Genomic DNA, 11,938 nt, shown 5'->3' with positions numbered 1-11,938 from the left:
CAGATTTTAGCAAGAAATTAAAAATTACAGTAACAACTGAGGCTTTGGTCCATGCACAGAGATACAAGCAGGGGCGTATTTCAAACAGTAGCTCAAAAAACACCCTCCCCTCGCTTCCTGTTATTTCTGCCTTCTTCCTCTCACTTGGTGCAAATAGCTGTAGCAACCGAATCTTCCTTATACATTTTAGGGTATTAGCAACTGTTCCTAGATTTTTTTCCCCCACTAAAGAATGTTAAAAATATTAAAACAAGTTATAAGCCAAGAATAGGACTATCCTTTTTTTTTTTTTTTTAAAAAAGCCTTCTCCTCTGAAGGAGATCTGGATATCTTTGATAACAGCAGTTTGTAGTCTTCCTGAAGAGGTTAGCACTTCCCTTGCAGTACCCAGTCTATTCTTTCCCTGATACCATTATTTTGGGAAACTGTTTCACTGGGAAATTCGAAACAGACTTAAGTATCCAAAAGATACAAGTTCCTTTATTTCAAAAGTAAGGGGTAAATGCAAGATACTTGTCTGCTTTAGAAAAAGGAAGAGGATTCAAGTGTTGGGATGAAACTGGCAAAACCAAGGTTGTTTACTGTTCATGCAGTACCCACCCAAACAATCATTTTTATACTCTTGTAAGGAATTAGTGTAGTCCTACCCTGAGACTGCTCTAGTCAAGCACCAAAGATCAATGAAGGCCTCCATGATGCAAAGAACCATGCAAGAATACCACCACAAGATCTTAAGATTTTACTTCATCACCAGTTTTCCAACAAAAAGAGATAAAAAAGTCACTTTCACAGCACACTGTGAGAAGGTCACATGTAGCATCACTATAGTCTGCTTGATAAAGAGCAGCATCAGAAACTAGAAACCAGTTAAAAAGAAGTTGATTAGAATTCCTTAATTCCAAACTATCCCACCACATCAGTTCATCTTTAAATGCTTTAAATGTGCTTTCTGGAGAGAAAAATCACTATTTAGAATTTAGAAGTCGCTGGGGGAAAAAAAAAAAAAAATTGTCATTAAGAATAAATAGACTGTGGAAACCAGTATCAGACACCATTTCTAAACAGAGCTTTTTTTGCTTACAGGTGCAAAAAGAATACTCAGATTTGTCTGTGATTATCTTTAGGGCAAGAAAATTTGATGCTCCAAACTGATATTCTAGGTAGAGACAGTATTATTATAGTTTTATTTTTGGCTTGCACCAAGTTCTTGGAACCATTTGTGTATTAAGAGTGAAGCGACCTGAACTGACTCTTTATTATACATCGTTGACTCAGGATTTGCTGGCATGTCACCAAGGAAGCCCTCTTCTGGTTGGATTAAAATCTGTTTCCCATGTAATAACCAACACTATTTACAGAGATAATTAGAGCCACATTCCCCCCTGTACTTCAAATGAAAAAGTACAGACTTTTGCATTTGTAAGTACATTACTTTGCTAAGTTAACATTTTCATATGACTGCAGTGCAGTTTGCCTTGTCATTTTGCCCTTGGTGGAGATGGATGAAAGACATTACGTCCATACAAAATGTTTAATTAGTTTTTCAAATTGCATTAGGAAAAAAAAAGAGGGACTCTTCTACTGTGGTTTCTTTCCCACTAAATACTTTGGACAATATAGACGCTTTTTAATTTTTTTTTTAGACTAAAAGATATGTAAGCTCTGAATCATGCAAAATATGACCATCTGAGCTACATTAGTCTAATGTAACTGGGCAATTGGTGAATTTGTCAGTCTGTTCAAAGTGGTAGTGACAGTCCATTCTCACAGTGCCAGCCTGATGTGTGGGACAAGTTAAAAAAAAAGCAAACCACTGAGGCATCACCATTATGCTTGCTGTGTTTTCCATTTTGGTATTCTCAGCCAACCACTTTCTTGACATTGGCAGTTGACATTTATCACTGCACCAACATAGTTAGAAGCAGTAAATTTGTGTTTTGTTTCATCAGCAGCTATAAACTCAGTGCTATTCATCATATATAGGTGGGTCTCCATCACTGGAAAATGTTGACAGTTTCTTTCCATGATTCTGCACGTGATCTTCATTCATCTTCTCCAAAGCTTCAATCTAGAGAGCCAAAAATAAAACCGTGATGAAATCATAAAACCATGCTAGCAGGAAAACACTTCTAGACAGCATTAAAAAGTAGCTTTTGAGGCCAGAGCAGATATGTAAAATGTTGCTATTTCAAAGATTCATTCACGTGTAACAGCTCAAATACAGCCAAGTACACCTTGAAACATCTGTTCTCAACAAGTAACTAAAATGAGTAGCACTTCTTTATAGTTAGAAGCTACCTAACTAAAATGCACCAGTTGCAGGGAGGACTGGATTTTTTCTTAAGCCTTCAGCTCTATTCCTCAAAGTACAGAAGTGTACCTTTCTCCAGTGACACAGATATCATGGAATTGCAACACAGTGTTCCCTTCATCTCCTTCTTACTTTGACCACCTGCCCCAGAAGTCACCTAATTTTCAGCTCCCACCTGTTCCATGCTCAACTAGCACAAACTTCCAATGTCCTTAGTAATTAGGGAGAGTAAAATTGCCACATTGGCCTTACTTTAGTTAGAAAATATAGAATGTTTGACAACTTTTTTTAAATCTGGTATCAGGATGCAGGCCTTGAGGAGTTACAACCAAAGGTTGAAAATTGAAAGCCAGCAGTGACTAAAGATGCATATTTACATTAGCATGATTTAAAGCTTCAAAACTGAAAATGCTAGCCTAAACTTTAAATTCAAATAAATTAATACCTAAACCATGAAAAATAAGTGGTAGAATAATTATTATTTTTAACCCAACTTTCCTTTTGCTGTACAATCTTAAATGTATGTAAGGCAAGACAACAACTTTTAAACTAAAACAGATCACTAGATTTTCCCTAATGCTGAAATGAAGCAAATATATTCAACATGAAGTCTTTTCTGCTTGGGAGCAGGGGGATCAGGAAAGGGGGTGGAGAGGTCTGTCAGATATCTGAGTTTCTGTAAATGTTTGTACTAGGCTGCAATACTCAAAGTTTTAAAAAGAAATGCAGAATGACTGCTGAAGTTTTACTCACACCTAACACAAATAACATAAACTGAATGTGGAAAGTTGAGGTATTATAATAGCTACCATAGCTAACCAAATTAAAATTGTTAGACAGAGAAAGCTATACCTCTGCTTGGAAGTCTACTTCATCGTCAGCTGTAATATTTAAACCTGAGACAGCGTTGAAGAGTTCACGCTCATTAAGTGCTTCTGCCACGCCTCCTTTCTGGAAGAACTAATCAATATAAAGAGCACACATGAAACACTTTACTACACAGAACAAAATATTCCTTTGACTTTCCCCAGTTGCTACATTTACCCAAAATTACATTTTTGTTTTTGCTGACCCACAGATAACAGAAAGAAGTTTTAAGTTTTACATTTTAGTGATACAATTTTACTTTACCACATTTTTTCACTTTCAGAGGACACTATCAGCATCAAAAATATGCAAGAGTAATCTTCTATATATTTAAGATATATTTTATCTTAGAAAACATACAGCATAACAGAAGATTGTCAGACAAAGAGGTCCTACCTGTGAAACATTCCTACAGTCTCTGAACAAAAACTCAAGTCCATGAGGATGGGTTGGCTCCACAGATTGACTGACATCAATAAGCCAGACCTGTAGTCACAGAGAAATAGCAATCCTCTTTGTATTAGTATTTCACAGTAGATGAAACCTTTTCCCCCCAAATTCAGAACAAACTCACCTTCCCATCATGCCAAAGCATGTTGTATTCACTCAGATCTGCATGGACGAGGTTGCACTCCCTATACAACTGCTGCATCATCTGCAAGGAACCAAATTAATGAAGGAAGTATGCTATACTCCAAATAAATATTGCTAGCATGATGATATTAAAAAAAAAAAACAACCAAAACAACCCCACCTTTCCCTAATCACCCACATAATTTACATAATTTTTAACCAAGTCTTCAATACACTTTCATCCAGGGAATGGCAGTTTTGGTAAACTGCCAGCAAACTAAGCTTTTATCACTGTGCTTAGCTTTGGCAAAGTGAGGAGGGCTACTCTGGTAAACTCAAGTGAGCTCTGCCAAGCAGTCCAAGTGCAGAAGACAGATAAGCATGTTCTCTAAATACATGTCATTTTCACTCCTATCAAACAGGAAGGAAGTCTCACAGCTGTAGAGACTGAATCCTAACCAGTACACAAATTCACTTAAAATACAGCTGTGATGCTCACTGGTCTCATTCATTTGAGACCTAAACCATTCCTGTGAACAAGCTGTGGGGCTGGTTGCCTGGCTGGGTTTTTTTAATTTCTATAATAGTGAGTGGACAGTTAGCAGGTGTGTGTTTGAACCAAACAGATAATAGGAAATGAAAGCATCCACCATGCAATATCCTAATTAATTCTCCAGTTTCTAGGTCTGCTGAAAAGTGGGCTGGCGATCCACTGGAGAGTGCTTAAGCATTATAAATTAAGTGTTTGGTAAGCCCAGAAAGACTTCAGAGAATTCTCTAAACCACATACTACTTCTATAAAAGGAGGACTACTTGCTCACAATTCCTCTGCTGCTAAGCATCTGTTTGTCATCAAATTCCAGAATGTTTTCCACTTAGATTAAGATTAAATTTAATTATATTTTTTCCAGTGCATAATTTCTTATTGATTCTAAGTCACACATTAAACAGCAGCGAAATAAGACTTTGGACTTCCTATCTTGAAAATTATGTAAGCATCCTGAAAAGTAAATAAGTGCTCATTTGTCCTTACAGATATTCCCTTAAAAGAAAATACAACCCAGATGTGGAGGAGAAATCAGCATCATCTTACATTAAGAATCTGATAGTAGGCCTTTTTCATATCTTCACTACTAAGTGTTACATCCTTTAGTTTAGGAGCTGGGACTTGATCCTGGCCAATGAAAGACATAACCAAGACGTGTTTCTTAAGGATAACCACTTGAGGACAAGGAATTCCTGCATTTTGCATTCTGTGGATCAGAAAATAGATACTGATCAAGAAAAACAGAACAAAAGCTTCAAAGTCCCCAAAGTTCTAGTTCCTGCTTGAGAGCTGAGTTAGAAACTTGATCCAGAGTAAACAAAGTCTTAGAGAGAATTGAAAACTGAATAATTATATGTATTTCACAGTATTTTACACAGGAAAATTCAGATTCTGAAGTTATAAGTGAATCTAAAAATGCTTACTGAATACTAATCACTTTTACAACTAGAACCTGTTAACTTCATGGGCCTGTAAATTCTGCTGCAAAATCACTGAAGATGCCAACAGCTTATTAAACTGTAAAAAAACAGAGGCTTATTCAATCTGTGTCAGGTTGTATATTATTCTGGCCTAAAAGTCAAACACCCTTACACAGAATATCTTCTTTAAACAGAGAATAGGAAACTGACAGGCATTTGGCAACTACACTTCCTTTTCCTTTCTTTACCTTGTTAAGTTATGCATTTCTTTCTCAGCCCACATACGGATAATTTTTCGTGGATTCAATTTACTGAAGCGGTCTTTAAATCTGTAGTCATCCTTAATGTATTTGTCACGGTTCTTGAATTCATTAAGAGTTGTTTTAAACACTTTGATGGCACATTCTGGAGGAATAACTTTATCTTCAGTTGCACTGCTCATGGAAAAAGACAAATATATAACAAAGTTAGTTATTCACATATTTACAAGCAAATGCATGGGTTTGGGTTTTTATACCTTGCAACATACAGCAATTTTTAATATAAGAGAAGATCTAATTTTCTATGACATTTAAAAGCCAACTTAAGTTTATAACAATTCTACGATTAAACTTACATATGTTATATAACTTACCCATGTTTGGGTTTTGGCATTTTGATTATAAGTTGCTTATCAAATAGGTTACCTCTCCAGATTTGCTAAGGTACATCTTTTCTCCCCAATTCCAACTTTCTCTCTTGACATCTCTAAATACATTAACTGTATTTGAATTTTATTAGTTCTTTCTCAAACATCACTGGTTTAAAGTCAGTTAAACAAAATGCAGTCACCATAATGCACTCTAATCCTTCCAGTATGAAAGGAAGGATTCAAGAAGTGACCTGCATCTCAACACTATTCTCAACCTGAAAGTAACAAACAGCACCTCCACTGAGGTGCAAATATAGAGCTTACAGTAGAGCAATCTCTTTGGAAAGACAACCTTCAGGTAGCCCGAGATCCTCATGACAGCTCTGTGGTCCAGGGCAGGTCAGTAGAAAATTTCTCAAAAATCTCAAGATTTCTTTCTTATAAAAGGAGAACATTTTTTCCACAGAAAGGCATAGTGGATTTCTCCCCATTCATTAACAGCTGCCAAGGAAGAAAGTGAGGATTTTTTTCCTTTATGGTTGGTATCATTTGGTTTTCAGATTTTATTATTATCTGCATATACAGCCTATAAGTCTCAGAAATAAAAAAGGTGCAGATGTTTAAATATTTTGTCTTCTGCTTTTTAAATAATTTCTTGTAATTAAAGCTATCATCAGTAACAAACAATATACTCACTTTCCTCCATAGGCATGAAAAACAACAGATTCTTTTCCTGTGCTGATGCAGCCTGTGATGGTCTCCAGCATCCCAGAATTGACCATCTTGTACAGAAGTAAACGTGTTTTAGGATCCACTGCTTTCTCCTACAAGAGATTAATAGAATGAATAGGCAAGACATGAATACTCAATTCAATAAAGCAATTCTTTGCTTTACCATGAGTTTAGAATATTTATGCATCACAAGAATTCAACTAAGTGGAAAGAATAATGTATTAATGAAAGTTCTCTCAACTGACAGAGGGAAGAAAAAAAACCCAAACCAAAATAAATATCTGAAGCAAAGCAAATCTGCTTGAGGACTGATTTAATGATTTAATACTCTTAGTTTCCCATCAGCTGTGCAGCACATAGAGTATTTTACTAATTGCACATACAGACTGTGGCTCAACAGCACTTTCTACAGTGTTTTCAAGAAGCCTTTACAAATCATGAATCACAATATCCCACGTATTATATTTTTTTATATATAAATAACAATAAAGCAAAGCAAAACACACAAATTTGAAGAAGTCCACATGAGGAATTACCAGAGGCCCTACTCCAAACTCACCCATACAGTCTATCAAGTAAATTCCTAAATCATTAGATCACCTGATCTTCCTGAAACTTTTTATGAAGACAGATATTTGGAGCCATATGGTTCAACAGCAGAGGATTAGTCCTCTGGATGTTTCTATAAATAACTTCCAGGTAGTTTACTCATCGTAGCTGATTAAGAGACAAGTTTAGAAAGACAAAGAGAAAAAAACAGTAGCTGCTTGCTCTTACTTCAACATGGCTGTCACAGTAATGCAGCTCAAACAAAGAGCCTTTTTCTAGTAGGAGCTGGCTGATATAATTTCCTTCAGCAATGTTAACATAATGTTGCTTAGCTGTTTTACTAGAAACGGAATGTTGCAAGAAGTTACCCAGCAGTGTTTTGCTATTACACAAGATAAGGAGTAGAGAGAGAGAGAGACTTTATTAAAAACATACAGCAGTGGAGTGCTCCTTCTTCTCGTGGAGCCTTGCACTTCGACGTTCCTCAGAGTATGCATGCTGCTTTAAGGCATTGAAGACTTGATTTGACAGCTTTAAGTCCATCCCAATTCCATCCCCAACTTGGAATTCAGGTGCAAACTGCAAACAGAAATAATAGGAATTTAAGCATTGTTACTAGAAATTGTTACAACCAAAAGTTGGCACAAACAGAAATTTCTCATTCTGATTTGGAAAAACAGGACAGATTTGGACCTGTGTGAAATCCACTTTGTGTAATGTTGTCACTATGTTAAAAAACACACTGCTTTAAACTCAGAACTCAAAGTTCTGCCCAAATTAATATGAGATTACCTAACATCTTGCAAAAACAGCACTTGCAGCATTTCCTTATTTACAGAAGTTGCACCAGTTACCTTAAAAAAAATGAAAGGTATGTACTACAGATAAACAGACTGAAAAGCTCTAAGTCAAACAATTGACTGAAAATAAGTTACTTGGCTTATCAGACAAAATTACTTAGAAGAAAGATTACATGACATCTATGCTTTTCAAAAATAGCTTCCGTGTTTTATTTGCTTGTGTGCCAAACTTGCTGATAGTTTTGTTTTGCCAAAACAGTTCTGCGCAAATTCTTGAATTGCTCAATAACAAACTATTATTAAACAGAAAACCCACAAGACTCAAACCACCAATGTGAATAACCAATAAAGCGAAGACTGCATTGCTTTCATCCAACAGGAAAAAAATAAAACTCAGCACCCTACACAGCAGCACTGGTGGACAAGCAGAATTAGTTCTTTGGCTGAATTGCAGCATTCCAGTTTTACACACAAAATATGTTTCCCCAAGTTTTCACTTACATTTTCCATGCGAGCAGTGTTTTTTCTTCCACATACCACTTCATCATGTTTCGTAGTAATGTCTTTTCCTTTTCCTATGAAACCCCTTCTTGGTGTAGTAGTAGGTTTATCTGCCAACAAGAAAAATAAACCAAACTTTACATCTAAACAAACATAACCAATGCCCATAGAAGTCCCACAATACCCACAAAAGTAACATAATTTTATTTATAAAACAGAATAAATTACTTCAAGTGTACAATTTTAATACAGCCTTCTCTTATCCTAAGCATGACAGCTTCTTTGGCCATGTTACAACTTACTTCTATGTCTTCTCTGGGGTGTCAGACACATTTCCAGCATGTTACAAGAGGAGTATTCAATATCATGTGCAGATGACATGTAACCATATCATCCAAAGGTAGATGACAGATAAGCACATCCCACAATACTTCCCATGTACACTGGTTATTTTGGAAATAATTTGGTAATTCAGATTCAGCCACTGAAGCCAATATACTGGCAGACAGAAGCCTGAAGTTATCCACCCAACCTCCTGCTGACACCTCCCATTGAGGTGACCTGATTTTAAATGTAGCTGGTGTCTCTCCTTACATTAAAACAAGACATAATTTAACTCTGTCATATTCTCAGGTCTATTGGCTGAAGATATTGTATTGTTTAAAGCTGTCACATACCTGCTCTGTATGGATCATGACGGGTATCCTGCCAATCAACCTCATCCTCTGAGCTGTCACTGTCATAGGGATGCACTTTCCGATAATTTTCAAAGGATATGGAGACTTGAGAAACAAAACAAAGAAACATGTCTGTGATTATCAGGGTTTTTCTACATCCTCACAGCCCTGCCAGTTTAAGCTAAGTGCCAAGAATAGCTCCAAAGCAAAAATATTCCTTCTGATGAAGGTACCTTTGCTATCTCCATTGATCTTCTTCTCTTCACGCCGAAGCTGCGCATCGTATTCTCTGTCAAATTCCATCTGCAGCATCTGAGCTAACATTAGATCACTAGAAGTGTCAATATTTTCTCCTGTAATAAATGGTCCTTCAGCAGCACTACATAAGATGAAAACAGGAATTTTAAAAAAATTAAACACAGGAATCTAAGCAGAAACACTGCTTTATAGCACTATCCCACTCTATACAACAGACTTCATGCAGAACTGCACAGAAAGGAATGGATCTCAGCTGTCTGCCTCCTCTCCAAGCCAACACTAAATATTAATAGATCATGACTTCATTTTTCTTTGCTACTCATTTACCATGCAAATTTTACTTAAACTTTTGCTTGTTTACCATTCTGCAAGAAGCATTAAACTCTATTTTTAAGATGTCCTTCAAGGAAAAAAAAGAAGGCATACAGGTGTGTGCAGATGTATACTTATTTATAGGTTTAAAAAGTCCAAAATAGCATTGCTTTGTTCTGCTTCACAAGTAAGATAATCAAAATTTGTACAATTTTAGAACTAGCAAGTTCTTGGCCTTTGTTTAGAGCTTTCAAGTATTGGGAGGATACAGGTGATATACCTGATAGTTTTCAAAATAACATTGTACACTGTTTACAAGAATTCCTGAAAGGAGAGAAAAAAACCGTTTCTGACATTTCTCTAAATATAGTTTACAGACTGTGTTAACACCCCCAGAAAATGCAAAGAAAACATCAATAAGGAAGGAAGAGCAACAGAGAAAAGAATCTATGGAGGACTTTTAGCTGAGGAAGCCATCTTCACTGAAGAAGACCTGAAGAAGCAGAGTTAGGGACAACAGGCAAATCATTTACTATATTGCTACGCACTGAGCACATTGTAAGAAAACACACAAGAGAGAGAAGAGGGCATCACAACTATGGAGATCACTAATCCAGGACTTAAACTTACGCAACCACTTCAGGAAAAGCAGCATTTTCTTCTTCCAGCTGCAATTCTTTTGCCAGCTGTTCACTCATTACATCAGCAAGAGAACATGATATTGATGTTGTGCTGGGAGCTCCCCAAGGACACTGTAAATAAACATTTTATTCAAGTCAGCAAGACTTGAGCAGTGGCAACACAATAATCAGGAAAATTAGCTATTGCTGCCTCCAAAATAAGGTCATGTAATCTTGTAAGGGCTCTTCTACAGATACTTGGGGAACTACTCAAAGAGTAGTTTCATAAACACAATATGGAGAACTGGCGTTGAAAGATTGTTGATAGTCACTTACTAATGAAGAAAAAAAAGTCAGTTTGTCAGGGTCGGTACCCTCTGAAGACAGGGGGTAAAGCCTCCCCAGGAGGTTTGCATACAAGCAGACACACAATCTGTGTAAAACTTCTCTTGGAATAATCCAACAGCAATGGCTTACGCACAGCTTCCTCCCCCGCTTCTAAAGCCCTGAAAGGTCAGCCATCGTAAAACGTGCCCTGAAAACCGCAGAGGGACACACACACCTCGCTCGGGGAGGCGGAGGCTAGGGAATGACGAATCCAAGCAAGCTGGGACTCGCTGCCTACCGCCGGGATAACCAACTCCCTTGGAGGGAAGCAACTCAGTTACCGGGTTGTCACAACAGCTCTCACCCCCACAGACACTATTGCCGGTAACAGCAAACCACGCTCGGGTCGCTCTACCGAGCGACCGTGACCCTGGTGGTGCTGGCACCACCTCGCAGCGCCCTCTCCACGGCCTCGGTCCTTCTCCTCCTGCTCCTCCACCTCCCCGGAGCCCGGACAGCGGCGGCCGCGGCCCCGCGGTGCCGGCACAGCGCTCACCTTGCTCTGCCAGGCGGGGCCCGGCCTGGCGTCGGGCGCGGCGGCGGCGACTCCCACCGAGTCCATCGGGCACGCAGGGACGGGCGGGCGGCAGGAGCGGGGTCTCTCCGCGGGGCAGCAACGCTCCCACTGCCAAACCTTCCGGGTCCTCCCCCGTTCTCCGCGGCCGTCAGGCGGCCCATTGGCCGGGGCTGTCCCGCCTTTCCGGTGATGTCAGCGGAGCGGCCGCGGCCTCATCGGCGGCGTGCAGAGCCTGCCGGGGCCCTCGCCCGGCCGCCCCTACCCGGGGGCTGAGGGGCAGCGCCGGGCTGCGCTGGGCTGGCGGTAACGCGAAAGGGAGAAATTAAATACCTGGTGTTTGTTTTTATCTCGGGAAGTAACAAAGGGAACGGTGGGAGGAGAAAAAAAACCCAAACCAACAAACCAAACAGTAAGCCAGCAGCAAAACAAATGGGTGGAGTCCAGAGAAGGGCAGGATAGAGCAGGAACTGGTGAAGGGTCTGGAGCGCATGTCCCACGAGGAGCGGCTGAGGGAGCTGGGGGTGTTTAGCCTGGAGAAAAGGAAGCTCAGGGGTGACTATCGCTCTCTACAACCACCTGAAAGGAGGCTGTAGCCAGCTGGGGGTCGGCACCTTCTCCCAGGCAAAAAGCGACAGGACCAGAGGACATAGCCTTAAACTGTGCCGGCGGAGGTTTAGATTGGACATTGGGAAGAATTTCTTCACAGAAAGGGTGATTAGATTGGAATGGACTGCCC

The 11,938-nt window shown here is 39.1% G+C and overlaps 1 protein-coding gene across 1 annotated transcript; it reads right to left on the bottom strand.

Annotated features, from left to right (window-relative positions):
* Window positions 1-716: 716 nt before the first annotated feature.
* On the bottom strand, window positions 717-11,373 carry RIOK3 (RIO kinase 3). Its single transcript, XM_058832950.1, has 13 exons — window positions 11,182-11,373; window positions 10,309-10,430; window positions 9,342-9,487; window positions 9,109-9,213; window positions 8,432-8,541; window positions 7,566-7,709; window positions 6,546-6,673; window positions 5,467-5,652; window positions 4,845-5,004; window positions 3,753-3,833; window positions 3,575-3,664; window positions 3,164-3,271; window positions 717-2,068 (listed from the first exon to the last, which is right to left on the bottom strand). The coding sequence occupies exons 1-13, from the start codon at window positions 11,245-11,247 to the stop codon at window positions 1,967-1,969; spliced, it is 1,548 nt and encodes a 515-aa protein (XP_058688933.1). The 5' UTR covers window positions 11,248-11,373; the 3' UTR covers window positions 717-1,966.
* Between the last annotated feature and the right edge of the window lie 565 nt (window positions 11,374-11,938).

This window comes from Poecile atricapillus, chromosome 2 (assembly GCF_030490865.1).
Source record: "Poecile atricapillus isolate bPoeAtr1 chromosome 2, bPoeAtr1.hap1, whole genome shotgun sequence".
NCBI classification, from domain to species: Eukaryota; Metazoa; Chordata; class Aves; order Passeriformes; family Paridae; genus Poecile; species Poecile atricapillus.
This window is presented reverse-complemented; position numbering and strand designations above follow the sequence as displayed.